At 46.5% G+C, this 19823-nt stretch overlaps 1 protein-coding gene across 6 annotated transcripts in view; it reads left to right on the plus strand.

Annotated features, from left to right (window-relative positions):
• The window catches only part of ABLIM1 (actin binding LIM protein 1), a 127252-nt gene that overhangs the window by 15645 nt on the left and 91784 nt on the right, over positions 1-19823 (plus strand). For all 6 annotated transcript variants that reach the window (XM_088019906.1, XM_088019905.1, XM_088019908.1 and 3 more), the window contains exons 3-4: positions 8568-8694; positions 10178-10271. In XM_088019906.1, coding sequence (XP_087876032.1) covers positions 8568-8694; positions 10178-10271 — 221 coding nt within the window. The remainder of the gene's footprint in view (positions 1-8567; positions 8695-10177; positions 10272-19823) is intronic.

Here is a 19823-nt window from a genome sequence, read left to right on the forward strand (position 1 = left end):
GGGAAAAGGCTTGCTGCCAGGCCTGCCTTCCACTTTCCTGGTGAAGGCTGATAATCTGTTGCTGTTATGGCCCACGAAAACTTGTTTGTTGCACAGTATTGTTTTCCAAAGATAACAAGAAACTTCATTTAAAAATAGCAGGTCCAAGTCTGCTCTGGCTTGTGATGTTTCCATCGTGGCCATCAAGACAGCAAAGGAAGCAGCTGACCTAAGCAGGGACATGAGCTATTATGGAAAAATCTGGTTCAAGGTTATATATTTAAAGCAGCACATAACCTTTGAAAAGAATTCATTTATAGTGTTTTGAGATATGAATTACTTAAAGCATTGAGACCCCCTTTTGCCATCGAGTGGCAAGTACACTGTACCTGCATGAGCACCCCCCCACCTCCCCACCCCCGCCAATATTTATCTTGTGACTTCATATTGCTTTTTGGCTGATGGCAGACTGGAATTTCAGAACAGAAAGTGCTTTTTAAAACTCATTCTTTTTTATTTATTTGTTTATCTGGCAGAGAAAGAGAGCGAAAAAGCAGGGGGAGCAGCAGAGGGAGAGGGAGAAGCAGGCCCCCTGCTGAGCAAGGAGCCCAACGTAGGGCTCGATCCCAGGACCCTGGGATCATGACCTGAGCCGAAGGCAGACACTTAACCGACTGAGCCACCCAGGCGCCCCTTTAAAACGAATTCTTGAGACGTGCTTAGCCCAACATGTTTGCAGTTTCACATTGTGTTTTGGTCCTTCTCTATCCTTTTGGATGGTGATCCCACACCCGTGCTATTTGCCATGACATGCTAAAAAAGAACTTGGTGACTTTGTTTTAAATTTAAAAAAAAACTAGACTGTGGACTGTCAATATTTGTCAACTCATAAAGGTCTGATTTGGAACCTGACCACACTGAACAGCACAGATGATGAAAGGAAGTCTGCGTTCAACCATATCCTCTTGTTAAGATCGACAGTCCTATCGCTACTAAATATGATGTGGCCTTTCTGGTCAAGGAAAGGCTTTCAAATACCCAAATGCTTTATGTCTTAAAAGCCTTAAAACTCTAGGCCAACCCTTATTAAAAAATTAATAACAGGGACACCTGGGTGGCTCAGTTGGTTAAGCGTCTGCCTTCGGCTCAGGACATGATCCCAGGGTCCTGGGATTGAGTCCCACATCGGACTCTTGCTCAGCAGGAAGCCTGCTTCTCCCTCTGCCTGCCGCTCCCCCTGCTTGTGCTTGCTCTCTCCCCCTCTATCTCTCTGACAAATAAAATCTTAAATAAATAAATTGAATAAATAAATAAATATTAATAATAACATAAGGAGAGTCTAGTTTTGTTTTGTTTTTTTTTTTTAAATCTATGGGTTGTAAACTGAAGGGCTACAGAAAACGCCAGGCTAGTCCCCTGAGTGCACAGGTCCGTTCCAAAGTGACAACAGGTAGCAGTGGACATTTAGACTGTGGAGGGATGGGAACCCTAGCAAACTGGAACTATCAGTCCTGTATAAAGTGGGCAACCACCACGGGCCTCCAGACTGATTCCCATGAGGGAATCCACGTGTCCGAGGCTGAGCTGACATGGGTTGAAGGCTTGGGTCCAAGGCAGCTTGTTAACCTGAAAGAATCAGCTCACTCTCCTCTTGTGTCCGTTCTTTCACTCTCGTTTGGATAGAACAGCTATTCTCCTGCATTCTACCTTCACCATTTGATCCCTCAGATGATGAGAAATCCATGTCCTGTAGGAAGAGTTGAATGCCAAGATCTGACATCATTAAATTCAGGATCTCAAGTGAGCCAAACTCTGGAACTTAAATTTGGTTTTGGTTTTGGTTTGTTTTTTTCCTTGAAGCTCTTTAGATTGAGTCCTGGTCAGGGATAAAGTGCCTCTAGTTAACGGTCTATTAAAAGGATGCCACTTGAATATTTTATAGGGTCTCCAAAGTCTTACTCTACTTTCTAATAATAACAATCTAAATATGAAATGATTTTGCTTCTGTTTATTTTTCATCCCCGTGCATAGCCATGACCTTGTACGCTAATCTCCGGTGATGACAAATAGAGTTTCTGTTTCATTATTATTTTTTAAAAAAGATTCCAGGGAAAGCTGGAATTTTCTGGAGCTTATAAGGGCAGCAGTTTGAATACTGAAACTTGATTTCTTTTTATTCTTAATTTTTAAAATTTTTTTCAGCAAAGTAAGGAACTACTCAGAACTGACTCAGAATCCCTGGGGACATTTTATAACATCCCAGGACATCAGCAAGCATCAATTACAGGAGGGAAGTCTCTCTCTGGTCCCTTTTACAATTTACATGACAATGATTTATTATTATTAATAAATATTTATTATTTATTTTCACAACAATTCTCTACTTTCACAGTCTTTCTACCCCAGTGAACACCTTGTGCTCCCGTGCCATCTTTTGCCCATGGGTAGCACAAGGGATGATAATCAGGAAGACAGACCTGCGAGTGGAGGTTTAGGTTCAGAAAAGCCCTGTAAGCTGTAAAGGCCTGAGTCCATGTGCCCTGAACAGGAGATTCCCGCTGTGCAGTTAATTGGACACCGTTCAGCTGTGTGGCTGTGTGCAAAGCCGAGGTCCACCCTAGGCCTGAGTATCCTGCGTGGAAAGTGAAGCATTTGCATCAAACAGTCTTGAAGGTCCCTCTGGCTCTCCGATGTTCTGTGATCTGTAAAATGCAGATAATCACTGCCCTTCCAGGTTAGCGGGAGCCCCGAGAGTGTGGGTAGAGAGAACGGATGCACCAGACCTTTCAAAAGTTAAAAGCTGGATAGTAACTATAATAATAGTTACGGTAATATGATGATGATGATGATGGAACCACAGAGACCAAAATGCCTTCCCCAGGGGCTGACGGTGGGCCTTGCCTGTTTGTTAAGGGGAGGAGGAAATGCAGGTTTTGTGAGATTATTGCATCTGTGAGAACAGACACTGAGTGGGTACCTGCACCCACACTCCATCCAGTCTTCATGGCAGTCCAGGAAGTTGGGTACTGGCCAACCTACCCATTCTACAGATGAAGACACTGAAACCCGGTGGTTACCTAGCCTGCCCAAGGCCCCTCGGCTCAGTGTCGGAGCTGGATTTCCACTCCAGGTCTCTTTGCTTCCAGAGTCCTCGACTGCTGGGAAATGCACAATTCGTATATACAACAGGCCAAAGCGCATGTGGGACATAACAATGAATAGCCTTATTTTTCCCTATTGTTACTTGTGTTAACCTTGATCAGAGTTCCCTTTCTCACCCTTAGCCTACCTTAGGCAGATCCCATAGCTTTCTGGTCACCTTCGGCTCCTAGAAGTCTGGACCAGTTGAAAACTTGACCCTCACGTCTGTTTCAGAGCCGCACCCTGGCCCCGCGCAGACCCGACCCAAACCGGAGACTGACAGTGGGCACAACGTCTCCTTTTGCTCTTTCTTTACTCCTTCCTGTCCTGTGGCTCGTCTGTGGGCCAGGCAGGGACAGGGGTGATTGGAGGTAGAAGGGATGAGGTGTTAGGAACCTGGCATTGTCACGCTGCTCTCTCAGTTAACACTGGCTGGAGACAGTTTTTATGGGGGTGCACTTTGAGTTCCTTGACAAAAGCATGCAATTTCTGGTTAACCTCTTAAAACAAACTCCCCCCACCTCCCAGCCTCAGGTCCTGCTCCCTTGTAGTCTCCTAGCCTCTTACTAATGAAGTCCCGCACCCTCAGTAGACAGCTTTGATCAGTGGGTTCATTCTAGATGCTTGGGCGTGGGTACCAGCCACAAGACATAAGTGCATCCCACAGTGAGCCAGACGGTGGAAGTGAATGCCATTCCCACTCCGTCCTCTGCTTAGCCTGCCATTTCTGCCTCCAACCAGCTTCCTGCCTTTCAAATCTTCCAAATTCAGCAGGCTCAAGATTTTTGTTTAGGAGTGCTTCCAAGCTCTAGGACATTAAAATCAGTTTGTTCCAAGAACTCTAACATCACGCTTCTCTTGGACCCATAGCAGCCCTAGGGCCTGAGCTTCCCCACTCAGTAAACTTCTAGGTTCTTCCTAAACTTCCCCCCAGGGTCCTCTAATCTCTGTCACAGCAGAGGGGAGAGAATACCCCCACACTCCTGCTGTGTGGACAGCTCCCTGCTGACTCCTCTATGCATTTTCAAATTTCTGACTTCAGAGCTAAGTGGGCAATAGGGATTGGTAATCATCAGGTGAATTCTGCTGTCTTTTGGAAAGTCCTGCAAGGATATTATTCCTGGCATCCTTCTTTAGGAGATGGAATATTTATCACCACAATCTTCAGCTCTTAGACCGTGGCCCAAAATTCCAAAACACTACAAAAATCCCCATTTTGTATTCTGAGAGCTTTGATCCCAGATGGGTAGCCACTGTGAATTGTGAGGTCCATCTCCATGAATGGCTCTGGGCATCACTGAAGCATGCAGACCTAGGCAGGAGGGAGTGGGAATTTAGTTACCACCTGGTTTTCTTCTCTAGAGCTCCCTGTCCTCAGTCCTCTTCTCTAGAGAGGCATCTTCACAGCGTGAGACATCTCTTTGGCCCTTACTTTTCCCAAGTGAGAAATTCTGAAAAGGCAGAACATAGGTATCCAATCTGATAGGACCTTAAGTGCTGCCCAGAGGAGGACACCTTTCTTGGCTTGGGAACACAACTTTTCTTGCTGAGAGCCATTTGCCACCTTCTTCAACTTAAATACTTTCAAAGCCCAGGTGTGCATGACCTGATACAAAAAAAAAAAAAAAAAAAAAATTTAAAGCTGATCATCAGGATCCCTGTCCTCAAGGATATTTGTTGCCTTGGAGCAAAGTGATACAAATATGGAACCAGGTGTGTAGTTGGATATTCGTTTAACTCAGATATAAGCCAAATTCCTGCTCTTCTCTTGGCTCTTGGTGCCAAGAGTGAAAGACTTGAGGCAAAGTGTTTACGGTTGTGTTTTTCTCTTGCCACAGTTGGTGATTCTTTGTTTTTGATGGAATACATGGCAAGTTGCTAGAGTGTTTGACTTCCTTGATGCTGCTCCATATTCACCTATTTCTGACTTCAGCAATAATTCCAGTGCCAATCGCCAGCTTTCTATATTTATCAGCAGCTGCTTCAGCGATGTGGAAACAATTTTCTCAACAGCTGAAAACCATGAAGATACAGAGTAGGACATTTTGTTCTTTATGAAAGAGCTTAGTTGGGATGAGCATGGGAGGAGTGAACAATCCAGCACGCATCTTTTTGTCTCTGCATCTTTTCCACTTTTCCCAGCATGACATCAGGCTTAGGTGGAGAGTTTGTGGTTTTGTCCAGAGAGGAAATGAGTGAGTAGCCTCTGTGGCATGTGCCAGAACACTTGGAATCAGCCAGTGTGGGCCAGTATTCTACTTTCTCGGAGGTGGTCTTTGATTTTCTTGATTTATGTCTAAAGGTTTGGGAGGAAGTGGCTCATCCCCGTCTCTGCTTCCAGCCCCACTTTACCAGCTGCCTAGCTCTAGACATTCAGCATTCAGTGAACACTTCTCTATAAACCATCATCAAAGCCAATCGTAGAATATCTGTCCTCCATGGGACACTGCGGGGCCCGGAGGGTCTGAGAAGTATGGGACACCACCTGTGAGGTCAGAGGCTTCCAGACTGCAGGCACTTTGACTATATGACTGAATAATAAATGGTACCCTCTTTTAAAGCCCTCACATGGTGCCTGGTTCAGCCAAAACCCTCAGTGCAGAATGATCAGAGAAATCGTTAATTGCTCTCAAATTGTGTCTCGGCTGCTTTCAGAGCTCTGGGATATCTGGGCATTAATGTGCTTGTAAAGAGAACAAGCCTTACCCTCCAGAAACATGGCTTCTAGTCCCGGCTCTGCTCCCACCAAAGAAAGGTGGAGCCACATTGAGAGGCTAACATGGACCAAACGTTCTAAGTGTTGTGCAAAGCACGTCATAGTTGGCAATTTCACAGATGAAGAAGTGAGGGTTCAGAGACTGTAACTTGCCCAAGTTAATACTCAAGTCCTCCTAATTCCAAAGCCTGGACTTTTACCATCCCTAGGCCTTCCATCTCCCTAGATCTCAGGGCTGTGCAGGGGGAGACGCTGAATGGCTCTGCCAACCCTCCTGAGCCCAACTGTCTTCAGTTCCTAAAACTGAAAGCCATGTCTAGAATTTAGTTTCTGACTTAAAAAAAAAAAAAATCTACCAACCGGCATCTTCCTTATTATTTTAAGATCTTTACTGCCACCTAGTGGGCATGATCTAATCAGAAGAATGAAAAAAATTCGGTTCAACTTGGATTAAAAACTGTCAATTCATCTTAAACTCATCTTGTGCTCCTAACCTTTAAATATTGTATGTAAGAGCAAATATCATGGCCTTCCATTTTTATCCTTATAGTAAAGGATAGTTTAACTGTCCTACTAAGGTAGTTTAACCAGAGGTGAGATCCCTTTTATAAAGTTTTTTGTTGAGATGCTGGGAAACAAAACTCCAGCTTAAAAATAATAATAATAATAATGCTTTGTGATCATATAATACACGCTCAGCTAATAATGGGCAATACTTACAGAAATCCTAATCTGCAATAATTTAGAACTTATATAGCAATTATATTTTTAATTTTATAAACATTTGCTCTTTTTTTTTTTTACATTCTCATGGTAACAAAAAAATAATTCAAACAACACAGAGGATGTGAGGTAAAAAGTCCTCCTTCGCGGAGGAAAATACCTTAGGCATTTCAATTTTTTTTAAAGAAATGCTTTACTTCCTATACAAGCATGTGTGCAAACATATATATACCCTTCACTAATTTTTTGTAAATGAGCTTATGGTATGCCTACTGTTCCACAGGTTGCTCTTTTTTTTTTTTTTTAACTTAATCTGTTTTGGACATCTTTCCATGTCCGCACACAAATTGATTCATTCTTTTTAACAGTACATACTATTCCAGTATTCCAGACTCTACCATAATTAACGTAACCAGTTCCTCATTAATGCCCCCATCAGCTGTTTTCGGTTTTGTTGTTACAAAAGCACTGCAGGAAATACATGTATTTTCTTCAGGGAATACATACATGGACCCATGCCAGACACACACACATGCACACTCATTTGCAAATTTGTTTGTAGGCTAAAATCTGAGACAGGAAATTGCTGGATCTAAAGGTACGTTGATATCCACTGACCAAAGATCACCAGAAACACACCTGTAGTCAAAAAAAAAAAGGAGGGGGGATAGTCAAGTTAACTTAAGCCCCAGCAAAGGAGAACAGCAGGGGAATGGTGAGCATCTCCAGAGGAACTGTCCTAGGATGGGAGCGCTTGCTGGGTGGCATTGAGGAGGGGTCAAGGCAGTGGGAGCAGTTCTGGGCTGGGTTCTGTCAAGACTCAGGAGCAGGTCAGTGGATGGGCATCTCAGTAAGTTTTTCTGGCAGAAGAGAGAGTTAAAGTAGGGCTAGGAGTGTCACTAGTAAAGAAGCAGCCATCACAGATGGGGTCAGAAGAAGGGGGTGTTTCATCATTTTGTGCGCCGAGTAGCCTTGTCTGGGCATTGCTTTATTGCATGAGTGTTTCCCTTAAGCAGCAGGGACATGATGGCCAACCTCCCAGCAACGCTGGGTTTCGTTTGCTCAGCTGCATTGATTTTAACTGTCTGTGGATGTCTATGTTGCTTTCCAAAAAGCTTGCATCAATTTACGTTCTTCTGGGTTCTTTTAAATACGCAACGTCCCTAACAACGAAGTACTTAACCATCAGAATAATGGCAATTATAATAATAGGAAATGTTTATAGGCCATTTCCCACATGCCAGCCTCCGTGCTAACCATTATTTCATTGAATCCTCATCGGAGGCTTGAGCCAGGCACTCATAAGGCCCCAGCTTCCATATGAAGAAACCCAAGGCTTAGAAAGGGGGAGAACCAGCCAACAAGTTGTTGTGCTGGGCTGGGACCCAGGAACCAGGCCAGCTCCTTCCAGAGCCCACGCCCTTTACCACAAAGAAACACTTTCTCCTTCATCTGCTTCACAGGAGCCTGCCGCGGAGAATTTAAAGCTAAGGAGTTAAGAGCTATTCAGCTGATGATCACAGATCTTCAAAAGTCTGGTTTGGGATGATAAGGCAGGAGAGTCCCATTTACAAAAATGAGATTCATGGGCTGCTTTCCAGGAATCCCATATATATTGTTCAGTGAGGCATCCAGCATGAGATGCTCAGCTACTCACATGTGCCCTCAATTAATAGAGGCCTAGGAGAGCTTTCTGAAAATCACAGCCAAGACAATGTAATTAAATGTTCCCTGGGCCGGCTGGAGCTCGGGGGGTATTTCAGTCACCCCCAAGGAAATGAACGGAGGAAGGACATCCTTCCCCTTGGATCCACTGAGGTTCCCGGAGTTTCCAAGCTGTGTGAGGCTAAGAAAGACTCGGTGCAGGGAAAGGGAGTGGAATGACACGGTGCTTAAGTCACTGTTTGTTGAGGGTGGGATGGGTGCACACTGGGGTTCAGAGCTGGCGTGCGTGCTGGGATTTCACAGAGCACACGTGGAGTAACTGCTAATAGCTGCGCTTTTCCAGGCTGTGCCGGCTGCGGAAGGGACATCAAGAACGGGCAGGCCCTCCTGGCCCTGGACAAGCAGTGGCATTTGGGATGTTTCAAGTGCAAGTCCTGCGGGAAGGTCCTCACCGGGGAGTACATCAGCAAGTAAGGCTGGGGCCCGGGCCGCGGGATCCTTGGGAGGGGCCCCCCAGCCCCCCCACCGGACGTAGAGACATTATAGCATCCCACCATCAATACGAAATTTTGCCGTAGAACTTCTTTAGTTTTTATAAAAGGAATTTTATTCTGCCGCTGTTGCCATAGTCTGCCTGCAATAAATTTAATGAAATGTGAATCCTTGCCTAATTTAACAATTAGCAAAGCTGACATAATGTTACACGGTATGTTGTCGTCAATTAAGCATTTAGTAATTTTACTTTCCCTCATTTTTTTTTTTTTTTTCCTGCTTGGAACCAGTAAGTGAACCTTTGTCCTCTTTCTAGGTCTTGAATGTATCTGTAGACACCTCCCCCCTCCCAAGACACACACAGGGTCTAAGCCCTGAGCGCATTAGGACCAATGCACAAAACAACCCACCAGGAATGGGTTCATGTTAGAGTCTGATGCTGCAGATAATAGCTAGAGTAAGTGTTGTGCTGTTGTTGTTTTAGTGTAGCCTGGAGAAACTAGTTACAGTGGTTGCCTTTTGATTTAAGGAAAAAAAGAATGAATATGGGGGTCCAGTGGCAATGAGGGCAAATTTTCCCCTATAAACCTTCTTATGCTTTAAAAAATGTTCTCCAACCAGGTTAAATATCTCAGCTATTCAAAAGAGTTACGTGAATTTAATTTCAGAATAGAGTGAAACAACAGCAACAAAAGCAGCGTGGGCCCCACCCCCTAGAAATCTAATTCTGTAGGTCGGGGAGAAGCCCAAACGCCTGTAGCAGAAGGAAGAAACTTCACAGGTGATTTCTGACACACAGCCGAAGGAAGAAGAGACGGGAAAGTGCCCGACTGACTGTTAAACTAACCCAGAAGGCTGTGTGGGAGTAGGGAACTGGGCTGTCTGCAGTGGTGCTTTTTGACTCTTCCACTCAATGGCACACCTAGAAAACAACATTTTTACTGTGCTCGGAGGTAAATAAGGAGGTTTTGAGAGGCTGGATGAGAAGGCCCCGCGCCCCTCAGGCCTCCTGAGGGCGGAGGACACGGCATCTCAGCGCTGCCGGGAGGTGATGATGTGGGAGCTCAAGGAAGCTGTGAGGGGAAGGTGGCCTTGGGGCCTCCTCAGAGGAGGGTGAATGCTGCCGCCACATCTGAAGCCCAGCTGGCCTGGTGGGGAGAGGGAATGGTGCCAGTGTTTTGCTAGTTAGTCCTGAGACAACAGGGAAGCAGCAGGGGGAACCATGTGGTGATCTGGCTGTAATTTCTGTGTAGCCGGGAGAACCACAGCCCTCTGTCCACATGGTGGGGTTCCCTGCGTTGTGACCATGTCTGACCGGGTCTCCAGGCATGCGGATGCTGGGTGGGGGAGAATGCCAGCATGCCGCCGTTCTGTGGACAAGGGCTCCGAGGACTCCGGTCCTGGTGTCTTCCCGGCCCCTCGGCCCCCCTCCCAGGAGCTGAACAGCCTTCTGTGTTGCAGGGATGGCGCTCCGTACTGTGAAAAGGACTACCAGGGGCTCTTCGGGGTGAAATGCGAAGCCTGTCACCAGTTTATCACAGGGAAAGTCCTGGAGGTAAGTGGCTCCCGTCAAAGCGACCGTCATGTTCCTCAGAGGTCGTCAGAAACACAAAAGAGGCTCTTGTTCCATTTTCTCCATCTTCACCACTGGAGGAAAGCAAGTAGTGTCGATGACGGATCGCTCTCTCAGAGATTTAATGGGTCGGGCTGTCTTCACAGGCAGTTTCCACTAAACGTTCACGCGCAGTTGGAATGATGGAGAATTAATCCAAAGTGGTAGGGGGACCACTAGGAATTATGGAGAAGGAAGGGTCATATGAGACTATTTTTAGACGTCAGAAAGCACACGTGTGTGCGTGTCCACGTGCGCTCTCACGGGTACGGGTGTGCTTTTGTGAGGGGGCACGCTCAGGGAGCAGGGGCTCAGAGCTGAAGCAAAGGAAGGGTGGGTGAAAGGTGAAGGCATACACTTCCCCACCCTTAAAAACCACATCCTGTGTGACCCAGAACACCCTGGGGCTTGGGCCGAGCCAACCCCTCAGGTTCAGGTGTGACAGCCTCCTGCCACAGAGCCTGGTTCCTGCTTTCTCAGCCCCGGCCCCGCCAGCGGCTGCCTCTGGGCTGAGCGGAGCCCCTCTTGGGCCAGAGCCTGTCCTGTGGAATTAAGGGCCGGAGTTCAGAGGGAGTCTCTGCCCCACCCCACCCCCCGCCCCCCCACCCCTCCTGTGGGGCCTTAACCAGATCTGATAAAAAAAAAAAGAAAAGAAAAGAAAAGAAAGAAAGAAAGAAAAGATTACCTCATATCCGGCCCACATTTCAGGGTAGAGACTGTGTCCTGGGCAGAGGTACGTCAGGACATGGAGCACCTGGGAAGGCAGCCAACTGGTCCTGCAGCTTTGACAGACACCAGGGCACCGAATCCCCATAACCACATGCAAACCTGCCAGCAGGGTGTGTTTCAGAGACCCTGGGCACAAATCTAAGAGACCCCCGAGTGTCTGTGGGCAGCTGCTGTGGGATTGCCCAGCGAGGTCTAGCATAGCTTCCCTAATCCCAGGGCAAGCTCTGGGGGGGCTCGGGGGGGGGGGAACCTCTCTGGGAGACACAGAAGGGCCTGCGTTGGCTCTGTGCTGGGACCTAGTGTAGCTAATTGGAGTGGGGAGATAAGGAAGTGACTGCTACAAGCTGTTGTCTTTTACCCTGGGGAAGGGGCTTCCAGGAAGAGGGACCAGCCTCCACAGAGGCCTAGAGGCGAAGGACAAGCAGAGCAGAAACAAAAGTCACATGGGCAGGAGCACAGGTGTGAGAGATGACGCTAGGGCAGCGGGGGAGGGGGTCAGAGCGTGAGGACTTCGAGAGTCATATTCAGGACTTTGGGCTTTATCCTAAGAATGGTGGGAAGCCATTGAAGCAATTGTAGTTGGAGTTGAACGTGATTGGATCACATTGCTGTATAAAGAATGCACGGGACGGTGCCTGGGTGGTCGGGTCGGTTAAGTGTCTGACTCTTGGTTTCGACTCAGGTCATGATCTCAGGGTTGTGTTGGGCTCTGCGCTCAGCTCAGCCTGCTTGAGAGTCTCTCTCCCTGTCCCTCTGCCCTTCCTGCTCGTGCTCCCTCTCAAATAAATAAATAAATATTTTTAAAAAATAAAAGAATGCATGGGAGTCCTCAGATACACATAGAACCACACCCATAGCAGCTCTGTTTACAACAGCCAGAAGATGGAAACAACCCCGTATCCATGCATGGATGAATGGACCAACAAAATGTGGATATATACGGACAAGGAATACTATTCAGCCTAAAAAGGGAAAGACTTCTGATACTGCTACCACATGGGTGAACCTTGAAAACATTATGCTAAGTGGAAGAAGCCAGACACAAAAGGCTGCATACGGCTTGCTTCCATGTAGATGAAATATCCAGAAGAGGTAAATCCATAGAGACAGAAAGCAGACTGGAGGTTGCCTGGAGTTGGGGGGCAGGGCGGGGCGGGAAATAAGAGTAACTGCTCATTGGTACCCAACTGGAGCGATGACATGTTTTGGAACGAGATAAAGGCAGTAAATGCATGACATTGTGACTATCCTAAATGCTGCAGAATTGTTTACATTTAAATGGTTTATTTTATGGATGTGAATTTTACCTCAAATTTTTAAAATAACGGTTGGGAAGGGGGTGAGGGTAGAGACAGGGAGGAGACTACTGCAGAACTCAGGGCACAAAACAGTGGGAGCACTGGCAGGAGGGAAACCCGAGAGGTGGACCCAACCTCCACACACAGTTGGGGGGGAGGCAGAGTTCTCATGGCCTTTCCAGTTTAATAGCTGGCCCAAGTGGGGTCAGTGCTGGGCCCCCGGAGAAGCACCCCTGCAGGAAAGCTATTGGAGAAGTTGGTTGTGCCCTATCCAGAGTGCAGCATGAAGTCCAGGTGGTCAGACCACAAGACTCAAAGTGTGGTGGTGGGCGCTCCCTACCCGTCCCCTAAACATGTCTTTCATCCCTCCGTGGAGCTCGGAGGGGGTGCCTCACAGCATTTACTTTGGGGTTCCCAAGTTTGATCTGCATAAGACTGAAATAAACCCATTGAGCTGGGAGCAAGGGGGAAATTGCATTTTAGAACAACAGTAATAAAATATCAGAACCATCTCCCAGATGTTTGGCTGTAGGAAGAGCAGTGGGAAGACACTGAGCATAGCCCCCAGATTTGAGCCAGCCACATTTACAGAAGGCGTGGATTGAAACAGCTGTCTCAGTCCACGGAGGGAACTGTGTTCCCTAGAAAGAGTTGGGGAGGCAGCAGACAGGGGGGGCTATCGATGACCTCAGATTTAGTTCAACAGCTGTGAGAAGGAATGTGTAAAATACACACCAGGTCCAAGAACATGCCATTTTGTAGAAACATCTGCTTCCCCCAGCTCCCCCCGCTGGAGTGGGTGTTGGCGGTAGCTGCAGGAGCTCCTTGCCCCTTGGCTTCGGGTTTCAGTGAGGTCCGTCTGTCAGGTGGACATTGTCGAGGCTTTGCACATGGTGCCTGCAGAATTGGGACTTCTGGGAGTTGTTTGTACGGGCTTCATGGTAGAGTCAAGACCCACCCAGCGGGAGTGCCGACCTCCTCAGAAGGGTGTGATCTAGAAAAATGTCCTGCCTGAGTAGCACACTGACATGTGACCAACTTCTGAGTCAGCTTGGCTTGGTTCCCCATATAAACCCGACAGGTCTCAACACTCCACCCTCCTCCCGTGCTTTCATTCTCAGACCCCATCATTGAAACATTATGATTGTGAATTTGTAAATGCTTTGATCCCTGCCTTTTGGGTTTTTCCCTTCCATTTTAAAAATGTGGTAAAATGCACCTAACATGAAATTGGCCATCTTAATCCCTTTTAAGTGTACAGTTCAGTGGTATTGAATATATCCATGATGTGGTGCAACCCTCACCACCATCGATCTCCCTGACGCTTTACAGCTTGTAAAGCGGAGACACTATACTTACTAAACAGTAAATCTTCATTTGCATCTTCCCCCTCAAGCCCCGACAACAACCATCCTATTCTCTGTCTCTATGAATTTGACTACTCTAGGCACCTTATGTAGGTGGAATCATATAGTATCCAGGTGTGTGTGTGTATGTCTACTTTGAACAGTGTCCTCAAGGTTCATCCATGTTGTAGCATGTGCCAGAATTTCCTTCAAGACTGAATGATATTGCATCATATGGATATACCATGTTTTGCTTCTCCATTCTGTGATCCTTATCTTGTTACTGTTGTTTCTTCTGATTGATTGTATCCATAGAGATTGTAAATGTGTTAGTTTCCTGAATCTGCTCTCACAGTGGGGGCTTAAAACCGCAGAAACTTACTCTCTTACAGTTCCAGAGGCCAGAAGTCCAAACCCAAGGTGTCAGCAGGGCCACGCTCCCTCCAGAGGCTCTCAGCGGGAACTCTCCCTTGCCTCTTCCAGCCTGTGGTGGCCTGTGGCTGCATGACCCTGAATTCGGCCTTCATCTTCACATGACCTCCCCTCTGTGTCTTCTCTCTGTGTCATCGCTCCCTCTGCTTTGCTCTTAGGAGGAACTCGTCATTGGATTTAGGGCTCACCCCGATAGTCTAGGATGATCTCATCTCAAGATCCTTAGCTTAATGATTACATCTGCAAAGGCCCTTTTTCCAAACATTCACAGGTTCCAGAGATTTTTTGTGGACATATCTTCTGGGCCACCCTTCACATGCACTCCAGTCAAGCTGGGAACTTAGACAAGTATCATCCAGTGACCCTCACTAAGCATCAGAGGTGCCCAATAGCCTCCTTTCTGGGTGCTTTCACCTGAGATGTCTCCAGACACCTGAGAAAGCTTTTGCCTGACCGACTGGGGAGCAGAGTCTTCACGTGTTTTAATGAAAAGGGCTCCACGTGATAGGGAATCCCGGCTCTGCTCTTGGCTCTAGAACTCCCAGCTGTGGGACCTCAGGCAAGTGTCTCAACTTCTTTGAGCCTCAGTTTTTCAGTACAGGCATTAAAAATATATCCAAGCCTTGCACTGCTTGACTCCAAGTTTCCTTGGCTCTTAGGACCCGAGTTCTGTAAATGTCATGTCTTAGGTCTAAGGGGCTAGAGTCAATGGTTCTTTCTCCTGGAGAGATTTTCCTGTAAACTGGCATGGGGCATACGCTCAAATTGTAGCTTTATCATTAGCTGGCTTTCAGTTTTGGTTTCAGCCATAAGATTATCTTTTTTTGAGAGGTCTTGCTCTAAATGGTACATCTGTAAAAGCTTATGCTAATTAACCTGTAAATTCAGGAACTTTCTGAAGATGTTTACAACCTGCCTCCTAATTAAGTCCAGAATCAAAAACTTGAGTTTGCCAATAGCCTTCTATCTCTATCTGTATCTCAGAACTCTCCTCTGAAGCAACTTCCTCCCCCTCCTCCCACCACCGCTCCTCTCCCCTCCTCCTGCTTTAGCAGGCTAACGGTACAGGAAGCTACAGGAGACTTCAGACTTAGATCATAGATGTCAGCAGACATTGGGCATCCCTTTGGTATGAATTTCCTCCCCTCTTTGGTGAATGGCCCTTGGAGATCTCTTACTCTAACAAAATTCCTTTCCTGGGCGCAGGCATGTGGTTACCTGCCGACTTCATAAAGAAAGAAAACAGCAACAAAATAATTCCAAAATGAAGGCAGCACCAGGGAAAAAAAAAAAAAAAAAGCAAATGTCAGACTGGAATGAGAAGTGTTGAGGGTAAAGAAAAAGGGTTTGTCCCTTGTCCCCTCCCCCCAGTCTTGGGCTGTTCCATCAGCAAACCAAAGTCTTGAGCTATTCCATCAGCATCTCTCAGCTCTCTCGCACCATTCCCTTCTGCCAGGGGCTCTGTGTTTACCCAGCACTCCACTGATTTCTTCAAGATAAATGCTTTCATCCCCAGGGAGCTTGGCTCCCTCTGCAGATGGGGCCTCCCTGAGCAGACACCTGCTAGACTACAGCCTCCGGAGCCTTCCTCTTGCAGCTCTTCTCTCAAAGCAAAGCTGTGTTGTCAGCGCTTTTCTTGCTTGGGTCTCCTATTCTTTCCCTTTCCCTCTTCCCCACGTCACCACACCCAGGAAATCAATCCTCCCGTCCTAGGTGCCTTTCTTTCCAGAAAAGCTGGTGACACATGTCTTTGTGTGGCATGGTGTTTACTTGCCACTCGTGCCCTCTGGGGACAAGCGTGTGATGCTTCAGCCTGTCTACTGCACAGTGTAAGAGTGAGAGCCTCCCATGCAGCCCAAGGCAGGTTCCCTGCCCCTTCGGTGCCTTCCTGTTCACACCTCCTGGGTAATGGTGTCCTGTCTTACCGGTTAACTTGAAAACGATGGACAGACAAAAGGACAGGGTGTAGACGTGCTTTAGACCCCTCCTGCTGAACCCCTGCTGCGGAGGAAGTGGAATCACGACATGATTCAGCCAAATCCTTGTCCTTGGTTCTCCCGGGGGTTAAAAACAAGTGGCAACATTTGTTTGGTTTAACTTTTTGACTGCGTTTTCACAAAGCCCAGGGACAAAGGTTTGGGATGTTCCCATGAAATTAATTCACATTGTAAAGTGGAGGCCCTTGGCCCCTTCTTTCCTTTAGGTGCGGGTATTCCAAGTTATGCTATAAGAACCATAAGCAGTGGGCTGGTCTTGTTCTGGGCTCATCTGTTACATAGTGAGAAGAAATGCGGTTCTCCCGTGGCACTTGCCCGATACATAGTCTGTTTGCAACCATCAAAGATGTCGTTTGCAAAAGACAGGCTGAAATGCCACCTTCCCCGTTCTTCCTCGGTTTTTGTCATACACACGCAAAGCAAGCATGGCACCCCATGTTCTCACCAAAAACTGATTACATTCTTCCCATTCCCACTGTGCTCAAAGGAATTCACGCTTCCACTTAACTCTGAACCCAAATGTTTTTGAGGATTAGGGAGAGGAAAAAGAATCAAGGAATCCTGGTAGTAATGGTTGAGATGGTCTATGTCTTGGGGGACAGTGAAACACCACAATGTCCTGCTCTTGTATAATATTTTTAATGCTTGTTAATGATCTCATAAATATTTAATTCACACAACAGGCCTGTAAAGTGGTCAAGGCAGTTACTATTGACCTCCATTTACAGAGGAGGTTACTGAGCGCCAGGAGCTCGGGGGCTAATTAGTAACAGACCGCGTTTAAAGGCCAGGTCTCTCAGTTCTCAGAAGATAGGCACATATACACGGGGCTTCATGATCCACCTGGCAGTAATCACTGAAGAACACAGGCAATTCATTTCCTTCCCTAAATAACTTGCTGAAGGACCAAAATTTGTCATTCCCGGTGAAACAGAAAGTCTATCTTACTAGCGGCACTGTTATACCTATATTCGGGATGATAAACATTTGCTGCTTGTTTGGTTTACTTTTTACCCATGTAAAATGTCATTGAAAGTCAGTGACCCCTCTCATAGAGTCTCTTGTACTTCTGTGTAGTCGTAGCTCACAGCATCTGGTCTATGCAGTTATAGCTCACACTGTCTGGTCTATGCAGCCAGAACTCACAGTGTCTGGTCTATGCAGTCATAGCTCACAGCGTCTGGTCTTTGCAGTCATAGCTCACAGCGTCTGGTCTGTGCAGTCATAGCTCACAGCATCTGGTCTATGCAGCCAGAGCTCACAGTGTCTGGTCTATGCAGTCATAGCTCACAGCGTCTGGTCTACGCAGCCAGAGCTCACAGCGTCTGGTCTATGCAGTCATAGCTCATAGTGTCTCCTCTCCTTTAATCAGCTGTAGGCTCCATGAGGGCACCTGGCATGGCCCTTGGAGAATACTGTACATGGATGAAGTTGTCTCAGGTTAGACAGCATGCTTTCTTCACAGAGCTCTAGTCTGGGACTCTCTGGAGCTCAGTAGATTGACAAGAAGTTCCCGTGAAGCCGGGCAATGTAGGGATACCAGTCATCTTTCCTAATTTAAAACTATAGCTTAACAATAAACTGTAGAAATGGGATGTACAGTCATACCTGGCATATCCACACAATAGAATATTATTCAGCAAAAAGGGATGAAGTGCTGCTACCATGCTACCACAAGGATGAACCTTGGAAACATGATGCCCAGTGAAAGAAGCTGGGGACGAAAGACCTCATATTATATGATTCCATTCATGTGAAATGTCAGTGTCTAGAATAGGCAAACCCACAGAGGCAAAGTAGATTAGTGGTTGCCAGGGGCTAGGGGAATGTGGAAAATGACTGCTGATGGGTACAGGGTTTTGGGGGGGTTGATGAAAACATTCTTGAATTAAATAGAGGTGAGATGGTTGCACAAGTCTGAATATATAAAAACCACTGAATTGCATACTTTGAAAGGATGAATTTTATGGTATGTGAATAATGTCCCAATTTAAATACACACACACACACACACACACACACACACACCATCTGTCATCTGTCTATGCAGAGACATACAGGAGACAGGGAGCTGGAATCCTGTTGTTCTCTGTTTTCTTACCTGTGAAATAAGAATACTAATCACCACGTCTCAGGGCTGCAGGATTTGAAAAAAAGACGGCAGGCAAAACCGCTGACCTAGTTAGTAATGAGGGTAGTCCCTTCCTTCTGTCTCTCTCCTTTCTTCCAGTCTTTGACGGTTTAACTTATTAGGTAGAAGAACAGTGGGTAAAGGACGAGAATCGGGGATTCCAGTCAATCACTGTCTTCCTGCAACATTGTATGCCAGGCTTTTTCCCTTCCTGAGCATCCCAACTTTTGGTTGCCTGGGTGGCCACGGGTTGCCACTTGGTGCTCATATTTTGTCCCCTCCACTGTGAACAGATTTGGTATTGGCCCAGTAGGACATATAAGCACATTGACCTGATAAATGATTTGAGGAAAATCTATCTGATTCACCCAAAGTTATCCACTTTCTCCTCCATTAATGACAAGAAGAAATGTGTCACCAGGGTAACAGAGGACTGTGTTCAAAAGCAGTAAAGTTTTGATATTTATGAAAAAATTCACCCCGTTTCCTGTCAGCACAAATGGAAGGGCTTCCTTATCCGGATATGACATTTTGAAAAGAATTTGTATTTTGAGTTAAAACTATGTTTTGTATTTCAGTGTTAACTTCAGAGAGTTTAGCTTATTGCTGGTGAAGTGTGTGTGTTGGTGGGGGTGGGGGTGACAGTTGAACCAAGTGGTAGAATGTGACTCTTCCAGAGAAGTGAACAAGTTGTATTGAAGTTATGCTGGTGGCCCAATATTAGGGGCCAGAGAAGAAAATGTAAGATACAGGACTTGTTCTCAGATATGAAATGTGCGTTTGTAAAAGTAATAGGGTGTCCAAGTCTACAACTACACCCCCTGGAGGGTACAGGCAACCCCCCAGCACTCAAGCACCCAAGGCTATTAAAGAATCGTCAGAGGCAGAGAGTGATTGTCAGTGGTGGTATTGAACTTAAGAAATGATCAGGATCTGACAGCAGAGAGACAGCTCGCCTAGAGAGCATAGTGATGGGATGGGTCTCCTGGTCTGGCCAGTGTTCTGGGCACAGAAGTGATGACCCATGAGAGTTGTCCTTTCTACTCTCCGGGGCCCTTCCTGGGCCTCAGAAGGGCTTGTGTACCTGTTCTCTCAGACCCAGAGCACCAATCCTTTCCTTTCCTGCCGTTGCTTACCTGCTCCCATTCCCGGCCCTATTTATGACTTCTTTTACTGCTTTTCCACTAAAGGATGATTATACCCCTTCTTCTAAGTGATTGATTCCAAGGTGCCTCACCTGCCCTGCACAGGTGGTGTTCAATGAATTCTAGTGTAATTTCTGTGACCGTCTCTTGGTGGAACAGAAAAAGATTTTAATCTTTGGCAATGTATATCGGTACACAAAAGCTAAATGGGGATCCATAGTAGTGTGAGGGCTGAGTAGGAGTTGTTTGTCAGCTATTAGAAAAACAGTCAGCTTTGGATTTTGAGGCATGGGTCATCACTGGCAGGTGCAAGTGGGAAAGTATCTCCATTTGCTGTTGTTATTGAAGTCTTAGGTCACTTCTTTCCAGCCTTGTTTTGTTTCTTTGACTTAATGTGTGATTTGATTTTACTATTTA

The sequence above is a fragment of the Eumetopias jubatus genome, unplaced genomic scaffold (genome assembly GCF_037043125.1).
Source record: "Eumetopias jubatus isolate StellerSeaLion01/CBP00866 unplaced genomic scaffold, mEumJub1_p1.0 scaffold_17, whole genome shotgun sequence".
Classification (NCBI taxonomy): Eukaryota; Metazoa; Chordata; class Mammalia; order Carnivora; family Otariidae; genus Eumetopias; species Eumetopias jubatus.